General features: G+C 34.8%; 1 protein-coding gene across 1 annotated transcript; it reads right to left on the reverse strand.

Annotated features, from left to right (window-relative positions):
* Positions 1 to 7,097: 7,097 nt before the first annotated feature.
* On the reverse strand, positions 7,098 to 14,041 carry ODAM (odontogenic, ameloblast associated). Its single transcript, XM_011225348.2, has 10 exons — positions 13,991 to 14,041; positions 13,863 to 13,904; positions 13,059 to 13,106; positions 12,269 to 12,502; positions 11,589 to 11,636; positions 9,660 to 9,764; positions 8,825 to 8,872; positions 7,938 to 8,009; positions 7,357 to 7,518; positions 7,098 to 7,127 (listed from the first exon to the last, which is right to left on the reverse strand). The coding sequence occupies exons 1-10, from the start codon at positions 14,039 to 14,041 to the stop codon at positions 7,098 to 7,100; spliced, it is 840 nt and encodes a 279-aa protein (XP_011223650.2).
* Positions 14,042 to 14,274: the final 233 nt, after the last annotated feature.

The following is a 14,274-nucleotide window of genomic DNA, read 5'->3' on the forward strand; positions in this document are numbered from 1 at the left end:
GGGGGGGGTAACCAGAAGAGGGAATGAAGCATGAGAGACTATGGACTATGAGAAACAAACTGAGGGCTTCAGAGGAGACGGGGGTGGGGGAATGGGATAGACTGGTGATGGGTAGTAAGGAGGGCATGTATAGCATGGTGCAATGGGTGTTATATGCAACTAATGAATCATCAAACTTTACATCAGAAACCAGGGATGTACTGTATGGTGACTAACATAATATAATAAAAAAAATTAAAAAAAAATCAAATACTAATCCAAGAACTTAAAATTTTTAAAACTTAGAATAAAAATTCAATAGATGATATTAATAGCAGAAGCAGATTGGCTATAATGAAGGAAGGACCAATGAATTTGGAGATCAATAGAAAATTTCCAAACTGAACAACTGAGAAAACTAAAATTAGCAAAGGCTCACTGATCTGAGGGATAGTATTAGTAATCTAATATGTATGTTGTTGAAGTTCTGGAATGAGAGACATTCATTGACATTACATCTAAATCCAGTGTTAAGAAGAAATAAAAAATAGAAAAAAAAAGCAACCTTGTATTTAAATAAAGTATAATTAAAAATATTCCTCCGAAGAAAACTCTGGGCCCAAGTGGCTTTACTGGAGAGTTCTATCAGACATTTAAAGAAGAAATAATACAAATAACACCAGACTTACTTAGGAAGAACAGAACATTTTCCAACTCATCTTATGAAACTAGCAAAACCCCAAAATAAAAACTGCCAAGGATATTGTAAGAAAGAAAATTGCCAACTAAAAGCATTCATGGACACAGATGTAAAAATCATTCATAGACTATTAATTAATGAGTTGAACCCAGTGTTGAGAGAAAAAGCTCTCTAAAGGCCTGAGATATAAGGGAATCTATTTTAGATTTCTTTCTAAGTCAGCATGATCATATATAAACTTTGTTTAAACAAAAAACCTGNAAAAAATCAAATACTATCCAAGAACTTAAAATTTTTAAAACTTAAAATAAAAATTCACTAGATGATATTAATAGCAGAAGCAGATTGGCTATAATGAAAGAAGGACCAATGAATTTGGAGATCAATAGAAAATTTCCAAACTGAACAACTGAGAAAACTAAAATTAGCAAAGGCTCACTGATCTGAGGGATAGTATTAGTAATCTAATATGTATGTTGTTGAAGTTCTGGAATGAGAGACATTCATTGACATTACATCTAAATCCAGTGTTAAGAAGAAATAAAAAATAGAAAAAAAAAGCAACCTTGTATTTAAATAAAGTATAATTAAAAATATTCCTCCGAAGAAAACTCTGGGCCCAAGTGGCTTTACTGTAGAGTTCTATCAAACATTTAAAGAAGAGGGGCACCTGGGTGGCACAGCGGTTAAGCGTCTGCCTTCGGCTCAGGGCGTGATCCTGGTGTTGTGGGNATAAGAAGAACATTCATAGCAGCTTTATTTGTAATGTTCAGTAATTAGAAACAACACAAATGTTCTTCAATAGGAGAATGAAGAAGGAAACTGGTACTGTCATGCAATTCAGTATACAACTGTAACAGTAACATGGATGAATCACAAAAGCATTATATTGAGTAACAGGCTCCAGATACAAAAGAATATATAGTGTATATATATATTTAATTTGATTTAATTTATATAAAGTTCCAGAACAGGCAAAATTAATATGTACTGACAGAAAAGCTTTTTAAAGTAGTAGCCTGGCATGACAGTGGGAGATGAGATTGGCTGGAAAAGAACAAGAAGGACTTTCTAGGGGTGATAGAAATGTTCTGTACCTTGATGGGATGCTGGCTTACAAGGTATATTTACATNAAAAAAAAAAAACATTTAAAGAAGAAATAATACAAATAACACCAGACTTACTTAGGAAGAACAGAACATTTTCCAACTCATGTTATGAAACTAGCAAAACCCCAAAATAAAAACTGCCAAGGATATTGTAAGAAAGAAAATTGCCAACTAAAAGCATTCATGGACACAGATGTAAAAATCATTCATAGACTATTAATTAATGAGTTGAACCCAGTGTTGAGAGAAAAAGCTCTCTAAAGGCCTGAGATACAAGGGAATCTATTTTAGATTTCTTTCTAAGTCAGCATGATCATATATAAACTTTGTTTAAACAAAAAACCTGATTTATGGCCCACCAAACATACAATTTACACCAACTTTGCAAATGGATAATTTGAGCAATTCCTGAAAATGATTTTTTAAAAAAAGATGATTGTAAATGTTGACCAGAAGGTGGAGAAACTCGAATTCTGACACACAGTGGGGATCAGAGTACAAAATGGTACAGCCATATTGGAAACTACTTATCAGTTATTTATAACATACACTTACTCTGTGATTTTGCTCCCCTTCTTGGTATTTACTCAGGAGAAATGAAAATATATGTTCATGAAAGGATTTGTGTAAGAAGAACATTCATAGAAGCTTTATTTGTAATGTTCAGTAATTAGANATAAGAAGAACATTCATAGCAGCTTTATTTGTAATGTTCAGTAATTAGAAACAACACAAATGTTCTTCAATAGGAGAATGAAGAAGGAAACTGGTACTGTCATGCAATTCAGTATACAACTGTAACAGTAACATGGATGAATCACAAAAGCATTATATTGAGTAACAGGCTCCAGATACAAAAGAATATATAGTGTATATATATATTTAATTTGATTTAATTTATATAAAGTTCCAGAACAGGCAAAATTAATATGTACTGACAGAAAAGCTTTTTAAAGTAGTAGCCTGGCATGACAGTGGGAGATGAGATTGGCTGGAAAAGAACAAGAAGGACTTTCTAGGGGTGATAGAAATGTTCTGTACCTTGATGGGATGCTGGCTTACAAGGTATATTTACATGTGTGTGTGTGTGTGTGTGTGTGTGTGTGTGTGTGAATAAAACTCATCAAACCACATACTTAAAATCTGTGCATTGCNTAGCCTGGCATGACAGTGGGAGATGAGATTGGCTGGAAAAGAACAAGAAGGACTTTCTAGGGGTGATAGAAATGTTCTGTACCTTGATGGGATGCTGGCTTACAAGGTATATTTACATGTGTGTGTGTGTGTGTGTGTGTGTGTGTGTGTGTGAATAAAACTCATCAAACCACATACTTAAAATCTGTGCATTGCAAGTGATACTAGACCATGATGATAGATTGTATATGGATATAATGTTGAAGGTGAAGTCATGCTGGATTCTATATTTAGTCTTGATCTATTGTTATTCTAGTACATTTAGATAGGAAGCAACCATTGGAGAAAGTTGGTAGGGAAAGTTTTGAGGAGCACTGAAACCCATTCCCCATGAATTCATGGCACGATAAGTGTAAAAAATATAAAAGACCTCAAGACTGTAAAAATGTTTCTCTTAATTGAGTAGAAATGTGATGTCCCCTCCCCCAAGGAAACATTTATTTATTTATTTATTTATTTATTTATTTTTTTTAAAGATTTTATTTATTTATTCGACAGAGATAGAGACAGCCCAGCGAGAGAGGGAATATAGAGACAGCCAGCCAGAGAGGGAATACAAGCAGGGGGAGTGGTAGAGGAAGAAGCAGGCTCATAGCGGAGGAGCCTAATGTGGGGCTGGATCCCATAACGCCGGGATCACGCCCTGAGCCGAAGGCAGATGGTTAACCGCTGTGCCACCCAGGCGCCCCCCCAAGGAAACATTTAAAGCAAAATAAAACAAAACATTGTGGATTATAAAATCTACACACAGCTGATTTAGAGAAATTATTCTATGTAGGTTTTTTTCTGTTCAAACCAGTACAAAATGAGTTGGTTGAGCTCTTTTTTCTGCTTCACCTTATCTTCACTGGCCTGGGATGGAGCGATTGGGATGTTAGGATTAAAACAAGCAAAAGATAGTTTTTTGCTTGTATTCTGGTGATTAAGTGTACTTTCTTTTCTTCCTAACTTTGCTAACAAAAATGGTAGAGTTTAAAGTTCTTTTATAAAGTACTTTGAAAATGTATAATACTTCATTGATAGCAATTCTAGTACTCAGGTTTTCAAACAGTTGTTGCTCAGGAATACCTTAACATGACTTAACATCTTCCTGAAACTGATTGGATCCTGAACAGCCAGAGATTAGAGAATTTATTTTTTAAGCTAAGTCACTAAATTGAATCTGTTAAAGCTATCCAGAGTAATAAGGTCCTGTTAATATTGCCTAGAATAAATAATTTCAGCATACTTAATTTAATATGAATGTTTTTATCAAAATATTTATACTCAGAGTAATGTTTAACATCGCACATTATTTTATGTAATACTTCTCCATTTTATGTTTTTTTATTCTATTTATTTATTTATTTTTAATAATAATTTTTTATTTTGTTATGTTAGTCACCATACAGTACATCCTTAATTTTTGATGTAGTGTTCCATGATTCGTTATTTGTGTGTAACACCCAGTGCTCCATGCAATTCCATTTTATGTTTTTACCTGTTATTATTGTATTTATGTAATCCTCATATTTTTCACAGTATTTATTATTGTAACCCCTGATATTGTCAAACTCTTGAATTGATTTTAGTTTGATACTTAGAGTTTTGCAGCTTTCCCTGAGTTCTGCTTCTCTTACTGTCCCTTGAACAGAGTAGCTATGTTGTGCTCATCTCTCCTCTTTAGTCTTTGACCATCCTCTTTCTCCTCATCCTTGAAGAGGAGTTGAGCGTGTGCTTGTTTTCTAAACATCAGCATGAATTACCTCATGTAATTTTTTCAGTGACCTTGTGAACTCTTGGAATTTGGGGTTGCAATGTTCCTAAGTGCTGAATATCAGCTTTCAACAGACATCTTGATGTATGAATATCTGTGTCATGTCCCATAGTAAGGGTCAGTCAATCACCCAGAATTACATTCATTCAACTCACCAACTGAGGGGAAAAGGAGAAAATATAAGATGAAAATAAAATACATGATTATTGGGTTGCTCTTCCATAGGGCAAGTAGCAGTTTTCAGAGTTACAATGTTACTAAATTCTGGAAAAGGTATGATTCTAGGAATTTTGATCAACTTTAAAGCCTAAAATACTAACCAAATTTGTTTGAAACCGCTTAACACATTCATGTATTCACTCATTTATACATTCAACTTTCTTTCTGTGCGCATGCACTCACACACATCAGCACACACCTACATACAAGTATATAAAGCACATTAAATGTCAGTATTCCTGTTATCTCAGAATGTCAGCTGTAGCTCCAAAGCTGAGAAAAGAAGTAAGAAGTTTCCATAGTCACAAGTGAAAGGGGGGAAATTAACATTTTCTGAGTACTTTGTATGGCCAGGTATCTTATATGTGTTATTTCACGTAGACCCTTCAGAAGTTCTAAAAGGTATTGTTATCTCTGTTTTACACCTGAGGCTCAGGTTAAGTGACTTGCTGAAGGCTCAAAACCACATTGAAAGCCAGATCTGACGAAATCCGAAATCTATGCCTTATTCTCTACAGGATGCTGCCTCCTCAAACCAGTATATATCTCTTCCTAGGGATTTAAGCTTTTCGGTGAGGACAGACATTTCTGTGCGTAGCTGTGTCTTACTGGGAGCATGCACTTCATGGTATCTGCTACCAAATATTTTGATTCAGAGGGGAAGCTCATCAGAAGGTGTCCGGCTGAATGGGCTTGGGGTAATAATGAGATGATATGTCAAAGGTACGTACTTTAGTTCATTAGTCACAATCACCACGCTCATAAATCCAATGGCAGTGTATCTTTATTCTCAATTCCAAAGCTATCCTTAACAAATAATAAATGCAATGATCTAGTTGATCCAGAGATATTAGCTTTATTCTTGTTGTTACTTTCTAGATTATACAGTGATAGGATATTTGAAAAGAAACATAATTTTGTAAAGACAGGACTTATTATACGATTGTATTATGTTCTATGACTTAAAGAGTGTAATATTATTTATAAGTAAAAAGAAATTCAAGAGAAGAGTATTTTGTATATTTCAAAGAACTGATGTTAGCATTGAGAAAGCAAATAGCCTAAAATGATATCCGGGGCACTGCCAAAGTTTTTTCTCTGAAAAATAAGATAGGAGTGCATTTTAGTACCATCAGACTGTTTGTGGAACATTTCCTAGATATTTTCCAAAATGTGTAATAAAAACTAGGAATTAATAAAAAACTAGAAAACTTTACTTCTGGCACTGTTGTCACATGGAAGGAAGGTCACACTACATTGGAATTCTTAAGTATTTCTGATTAAATAACTTGAATTGACCTGCATTGTGTAAAATGTCACATTATAAGAGACTTTTCTAAAGAAAATCTAGGCTAACCTATTCACTCTGGTTGTATTTTATAGACTTTTTTTTTTTTTTAACTGAAGGATGCTGAGGATTCATTTTCGCAGAAGTAGGAATCAGAAAAGACTCATAGGCAGCAGGGAGAAGATTTCAAAAAACCCTTGCCTTTTACTTTTCCCTTCAGGCCAAATTGTTTGCTTTTTAGCATATATTTTTGATTTCTTGGTGCCATCCCAGCCTGCCCTTCTATCAAACACCCACGAGCCTCACAGCCAGCCAAGCCCATTAGGACAGATAATTAATTAAGGTTATGTTTGATATGAATTTTAAATTTGAAATTTCCATGTGATTTTGCAATTTTTTAATCACTTTGAGATTTTATTTTATTCCAGTCTAATACAGATGTATTAATTAGATTACATCTAATTAAATGTATTGACATTGTTACAACTTCTGGCTTGTAAAGTGAAGTGATGACTTAGGAGACTCTATATTGTGTTCGTAGAATGTCTTTTACATGGACCTAGTATATTTACTACTTGTGTTTTCAGAGTTTATACCAAATTTATGGCATAGGCAAACATGTTTCTTGAAAATTTATTTTTATTTTTAAAAAGTTGCTAAAGTTCCACAATTATTATTAGTTTTATAGAACTATATAAGCACTAACTTTTTTTGTTTGTTTTGTTTGATTTTGGTAAGTTTCCCTGACAGTTTTTTGTTTTTTTCTCTTTTAATTTAGGATGTGTCATGGTACTTAACAGATGCCTTTTGGCAAATACCTACCAAAAACTCTGAATGATTAGGACAGCATCTTACGGTTCCTTTAAGTAATCAGTCTTGGCCTAGTGAGAAAAGAACATTCATTAGAAGTGCTTATTAAATCAAAATTAAATTATATTCTAATTAATTGATTATTAATAATCAATTATTGGCACCCTTATTTAAGGTACAGACCATGTATTTTACCTTATCATTAACTCTCATTTCTGTGACTGAGTTTTCTAAATTAATCATTAACTTTATATTTTTCATTAGATAACAATTTCTTACATAAAATAAATCTTTGATTACCTTCTTTTCCATCAACTCTGGGGTAATAGTTGGGTCAATAGCAGGAGCAAAAGAATTTGTAGTACTGGGTTTTTGTGAAGTTGAAGGAATGAAAATTCCTCCCTTGGCATGTTTGAAGTTTATCACTTCTTTTTGTAAATATGGTATCACTCCTCCTCCTGGCTATAGAGAATAAGAAAGAACACAAGGTGGTTACAGCTTCAAATACAAGGTCAAAATTGGGAAGAATATAAAGCAACAGGATTGAGATGCAAGGCAAAGAATTTGTTTAAGAAGTAAATCACTATTAGTTTTTTGGATTATAATCTATTATAGAATAAGTATAAAATACACCGGCAAATGTGGATGTCTCTTAATACCTGATTTTAAATGGGTGTCCCTAGGAACGTATCTTATATAGAGTAGTAAATATTTGATGAGTAAATTGAACCTTGACTGGCAAAAGATTATAGGTGGAAAGGATAATAATTGTTCATGGAAAAATAATAGTAAGGTCTATTAAAATGAACAATAGTGCAGCAACCTGTTGGCTGCCAGTTGCTGACTTCTGGTAGCTAGCACAATGTGATAAGGGATCTTACCATCACAACAGTTTCAGGAGCTGTGCCTAGGAGGGGATCTAAGGCTAGTTGCTGCTGTCCTCCTGGCATAACCTGTAACATTGGAAAGTTGAAAAAAGTCTAAATTTTCCATCTATAAAATATGTGGTTTTGCATCCAAGGCAGTTACATACTTCCCAACTTCTTCAATTTTGGTTTCTTAAAAACAAAGATAATCATCTGGATTTGAGAAAGAGAAAAGTAGCTTCTGACACAGGGCACACAACTCTGCTTGTGTTGTCAGGGGTTTACCGGACATACTCTGCTAGACCCTGGTGTTCTGTTGAACATTAACAATCCTACAGACTACCAACACCAGACAAGGTCATGTCTGAACACGATGAAATACAACAAAAACAAGACCACTGTGTAATCTTGTCTAAAGCCAGGTTGCCATGCAAGCCACAAAAATACCAGGCACCCTTATATCCTGGATAATCTGAGTTGCTCTTCCTTCTTTACCAGTCAGAGCCTTTGCCTCACTCTTCTTTGCTTTTATCTTCTAGGTAAGAATTGTTTAATTACCAGTAATAGAATTAGAATTACTGGTTATCAAGAATTACCACTTCTTGAGAACACCCAATTCAGAGTGAACCATTACTCCTTGAACTGTCCCCAAAATCACCTGACAGAAGCCCAAACCCTTTGAACAGTCACCTTCCTATCAAGACACCCACAGATCCCCATGTGGGTCTTCCCTCATTGCAATGAGTAGATAAATCCAATTTTGTTCAACTATAGGTGCGTCCCTAATGGTTTTTGGCTAAAGGGCGCTGATAGATTTAATCCGTTATGAAGCAAGTCATTTCAAAAGTTAGTGGTGGTGGTTGTTGTTGTTTTTTTTTTAATGAAAAGTATGCATTACTTACAGGTTCTGCTTGTACTGGAATATATCCAAATTGAGTATAGAATGGCATCTGTCAGATTTTTGGAAAATGAGTTAGATTTGCTGTGATGATTTTGTTATAATTTTGTAATAAATGATTACTTGAAATTATATATATATTTGTATTATATTAAATGCTTTTTTGAAAGTTCATATGTTCTAGGTGGTAAAAATTACTGTTACATTACCAAGCATCCTTTTAATACCATATGATTTCTAGGTTAAAATTCTTTTCTTTTTAGACTAACACAACTTAATTGGAATTACTACTACCAGTCACTTAAAGCATAATTTTCAGTTTTCTCTAATTTGGTTTTAGAGTGGTGATAAACTATTAAATTTTTTCCCCCATTCTAACTAAAAGAAATCTAGTTATGTATGGGCCACCTGAAATTACATTAGAATTCTAAAAATGTATTGTAGGTCCACAAAGCTCAATGTTAATGCTATCTAATTGTATCTAGTGATGATAGGTGCCTTCTATCATGGAAGCTATTTTTTTCTTAATAATAGCCACATATAAAAATGACAAGAAGGATGCTAGTAGCTTTTTAAAAGTTACAATTTTTTTTCCAAGATGATGCATCTTTTGGCCTCTGATTTTATTGATGTCCACTCACTGACTTCGTTCCTTTAAAATCTAGCCTTCAAGCAAATTAGTGCTATGTTAGGAGAATGCACTGTACCTTTTTGTGACCACCAGTGCAGGCTGTTGAGCTTTTGCAGTAACTATACTCAGATATTCTCTCCTCTGAAAATTTACCATATCTCTTCCAGCCTCAGGTGGAACTAGTCAGACTAAAATCAAACAGCGGTACCTGCTCCTCAAATTTCTGCTGTCCCGTTTGTGGAGGTGATTGTGTGGCTGTTTGTTGAGATTGTTCCCAGGGTAGGAGCATGTAGACTGGATAGTACTGAAGCATCTATTTGTAAACAGAAAAGTATGTAAGAGCTTCCATTACATCAGCAGAGGGCTTTAAAAAAAATCATCGGTTTATATCTAGTTAATTTTATGAGCAAACTAATGCATGGAGCAGTTCTTCTCATACTTTAGAAATAATTCATATTGCACATGATACTGGACTTTGTTTCCAGGTTGCTTGGCCAAACACATGAAAGAAGTAGTAAAATAATAGGCTTTTAAGAAAGGGCACCATGGACTTTGCATACAAACCGTATACTTTATATACAAACTTTATGTCCAGTTTACTTTGTGAATATCTAAGAAGTCATGTCTGACTTACCAGACATTTTCCCTATATTTTTAAAGAATCATTATTCTGCAGGAATGGTATTAGAAGTTCTATGATAATGAATAAATTCTGGAGAATGTGTTGCCTTTAATAATTACCATTTTATTAAGATAATCCATAAGCCTTTTTAGAATATTTGGAAAATCCAGAAATAGGCAAGGAATAAATAAAATCACCTGCAACTTTACCACCCACATTATCATGTAATGGCTTCCATCTATGCCTGTGTGTGTCTCTACATGCATATGTGTTTATAGAAAATGGGGATCTTAGTACATACAGAGAGGTTCATATATTTTGTATACTTGTGTAATTAAATAAGAGACTATATTAAACATAAGGGTTGAAAAAACAACTATAGCTTGAGAAGTACATTTTATGCAGAGGTTCTTATTTCTGGCTAAGAATTAAAAATCACCTTTCAAGCATTTTAGTAGATAATCGTATTTGGGATCTACTCATCAGGTCTTGATTCATTAGGTGTGGGTAAGGTCCAGGCATTTTGTAATTTTCAAAATTACCACCAGAGATTCTAAAGCAAAGCCAGGGTGGAGAACCACTGGTTTAGTGGTTAAGGAAGGATGAAGAATTATATTCCAACTCAGCTATTTGCTTTCATTAGGGTTGGGAATTTAATCTCATTAAGTCTTAGTTCTCTGATTCTTAAAATGAAGTAATCCCACTTACCATGTATCTGCCTCTCTAAGTACTGTGGAATATAATGAGGTAATGTCTAGAAGTAACTTTTGTTTTATAATGAGCATGGGACAAAAATTACATAATTATGATTACCTAAGAGCCAAGTGGTATAACTTTTTATGAAATTATCAGTATTCTGCTGGTGAATAATTTATCCATGTCCCTATTTCCTTGAACCTAGTCTATTATAAAGTTAATTAGGTGAGACTAATCTTAAGAGGGTTTTCTATATTACTCTAATGATCATACTAGTTGGCATTCATTTTATAAGTTTTCTTGTTTAATGGAAATCACCACCATTTGATTGTAATATAGAATTAAATTGAAAATATACAAGAACCTGGAAATATTTTGAGCAGAATGCCCTAACTGCCAAATAATGTGGCAGGTGTTTCTTACCTGTACATCATATCATATTTTGTCAGTTTAATGCATCTCCCTCTAAAACAAAATTTAGGGTTTGGGCGAAGTCAGCCCATGGTATTTCTCTTGAGTTTCCAAATGCCGGTACAAATGTCATGCAGAGGGACCATGACCTACAACTTATCGAACACCTCTATTCCCAATACAGTAATGCCCTGGAAACTCAGGAATTCTGGAGACTCTCCTTAGCTGTCCTTTCTTCAGGCGTTATTAAGTGAGCCTAACATTAATAAACTGATGCCAGCCCAGCAACAGTGGCACTAGATAGTGATAATTATATTAGTTTTCATAGCCCTGCTATAAAAGAAAGCATTAGATAGAGTGCATATATAACCATCTCTCTGTAGGAGTGGTGGTATTCTACTCATTTACCTGAGCTTGCTCTTGAGGCATTTTGAAGGAGAACACATAGGGCATAACCTGCCAAAGAAGGTATAAAAAAGTTATACTTGACTTTTTTTTTTTTTTTGAGAGAGAGTGAGCCAGCAGAGGGGAGGGGCAGAGAAAGAGGGAGAGAGAGAATCTTAAGCTGGCTCCACGCCCAGCATGGAACCCCACATGGGGCTAGATCTCGGGACCCTGAGATCATGACTTGAGCTGAAATCAAGAGTTGGATGCTTAACCGACTGAGCCACCCAGACACTTCAGTTATACTTGACTTTTTAATATGAAATTCCAGAGCTGTTTTTCCTAGACCTACCACACACATTTGTAATTTGTATTAAATATTTCTATGACAGCAAAAGGTCATCTATTATATGTATATCATTAAAGCAAATTGTTTCTTCTTTAAAGATGAAATTTCCCTAATTATTTTTTCTCAGACATGTTTTCAACACTTTTGTGGTTGTGATAGAATAGCTGATTTACATGGTATTTTTCATGTTAGAAATCAGAAAAGGTAAGGAAGTACTTCCAGGGATGGTAAAGCAAAATATGAGAAATCTTTCTCAGCAACTGCTGTCTTATTTTAAAGCTGATTCCTACTCGTTTTCACGTTCAATGTGGGTTCTCTCTACTCAGAACAAAAGGATAGGTGAGGCTCAACTTACATGATTAGGGCCCTGCTGGGTCTGCGGTGGTGTTTGAGGCTGTGAGGGGTCCTGCTGTCCCACCTGGGTTCCTTGGACAAAACTGACCTGTCCTGGGAAAGGTATCTGATTTGGGAAGAGTCCAGCAAACCGGTCAAGAGCTGATAAAGAGAACTGGGAAAGCCCTGGAATTTGAGCTTGCTGCTGCTGTTGCAGAATCCCAGAGAAAGGAGGGATCCACGAATTAAATGGGCCCTAGAAGGACACAAAAGAAAGAAAGGAAGCATTTCTCTTTAATTTTGAAAAGAATTTAAAATCAGTCCTGAGCAAGAAAAAGGCAAAATATAGACAATTCTGTAATTCCATTGTTGCCTTATAAAAAAGGACAGCATCTTAGCCCATTATGAGCAGTGCAAATAGCATGAACAATGCCAACTTCCCAATGGTCTTAAAAAATGTGGGGCAGAATGAAATGGATAAAGAGTATAGTTTCTGCAATTGCAGACTGATTTTAAGTCCTTTTTTTTTTTTAACAGTTGAGTATGACTTTGTGTAAATGGTTAATTTAACTATCTCACAGTTGTGAGAATTTGTGCCTGGCACTTAGACCAAGTTTTCAATAGATAAACACTAATCAGATTACAGCTTTTACTTTTGTCTTCAAACAAATGGTTGTTAGACCGTATGGGACAAAATTGGTAAACTTAAAAATTGGGACTTCAGAAACAAAATCAGTAAACATTTTGTTCTCTACAAAATACTGTAAGAAATAAGCAGTCGAGAAATATTCGTAAAATAATTATCGAGGTACCTGAAGCTGTAGTGGCTGAAGTTGAGCGTTATTAAGACTCAGAAGTAACTAGAAAAGGAAAGATAATATAAAAACAAGATGTCCTGTATTTGCAGTAAACCATGTTCTTTATAGTTTCAGGGTGTGTAATCATCTTGTCAGCCCATCAGTTTCCTGCTAGGGGTGTTTTCACTAAGCTTGTACTAAATTACAGTGATTAGGGATTGGGATTTAACTACCTCTCCCCTGCTTTTTCTGAGATTGCGAAATTTAGCCCATTCCAGTGGTGTAGTCAGTCATTTTTATGCTCTCAAACACCTATATACACCCATATTTGGTGCTGTTAGAGTGAAAAGATATATGAGATACTGTCTCTGCCTTTAAAGACTTTACGGTCACACAGGGGAATAAAATAATATTCTAGAAAAAACCTGGTATACCGAATAAACATGAACATTTGAAATGCGTTTGGATATAAGAACTAGTATCAGATAGGAATGCAGGATAAATTAATTAAGGATTTTAAAAAAAGATTTATTTATTTATTTTAGAGGAGGGAGAGAGAGAATCTCAAGCAGACTCCCCGCTGAGTGCGGAGCCCAAGGAGGGGGGCTGGATCATGGCCCTGAGATCGTGATCCAAACCAAAAGCAAGAGTAGGAGGCTTTGTTGACTGAGCCACCCAGGTGCCTCTCCCCTCCTTTTTAAAGATTTGTTTGTTTGAGAAAGAGCGAGCTAGAGAATGAAGGTTTTTATCTCTTCTCCACCGGGTTTCCTTAAAAAACAAAAACAAAATGGAGAGCTTGTTCTAAGTATTTAAACTAACCTCATTGCTGTTGCTTGCAGACATCAGGCGCTGTGGGATAAGCTAAATAATAAAAAACAGAAATGGTCAAAGAAGAATTTGTTACAGGTTTCACACAATGATTTTAGATATACCATGAAGTCACTTACTGGGGCTGACATTGTGGCTCCCAGTAGCCCAAGAAGAATTATAGTTTTCATTTTCAGATGAAATATCTAGAAAATAAGTTGTGAAGTTGAGCTTTAAATAGACCCTCATGATAACAATAAGTGGTTGGTATTGTTCAATCGGAAGAGTAGTTGGGTGAATTCTATAGTATTTACTTACATATTAGGATTTAAAATAAAAAAGGTAGATTTACAGTTATCTATAACAGAACTTATTCTTTTTCTTAGAGTAGCTGTTTACAAAAACCAGAATTGTTTGCTTGTCC

This window comes from Ailuropoda melanoleuca, chromosome 11 (assembly GCF_002007445.2).
Source record: "Ailuropoda melanoleuca isolate Jingjing chromosome 11, ASM200744v2, whole genome shotgun sequence".
Classification (NCBI taxonomy): Eukaryota; Metazoa; Chordata; class Mammalia; order Carnivora; family Ursidae; genus Ailuropoda; species Ailuropoda melanoleuca.

What these genes read in the sequence shown, in the direction of transcription:
- ODAM (XM_011225348.2), bottom strand. Translation starts at nt 14,041, where the DNA reads ATGAAAACTATAATTCTTCTTGGGCTACTGGGAGCCACAATGTCAGCC. An exon ending in CCCAGCAGGGCCCTAATCAT is followed by an intron (nt 11,637 to 12,268) that starts GTAAGTTGAGCC and finishes CTTCTTTGGCAG; the next exon opens with GTTATGCCCTATGTGTTCTC. An exon ending in CTCCTGAAACTGTTGTGATG is followed by an intron (nt 7,519 to 7,937) that starts GTAAGATCCCTT and finishes TATTCTCTATAG; the next exon opens with CCAGGAGGAGGAGTGATACC.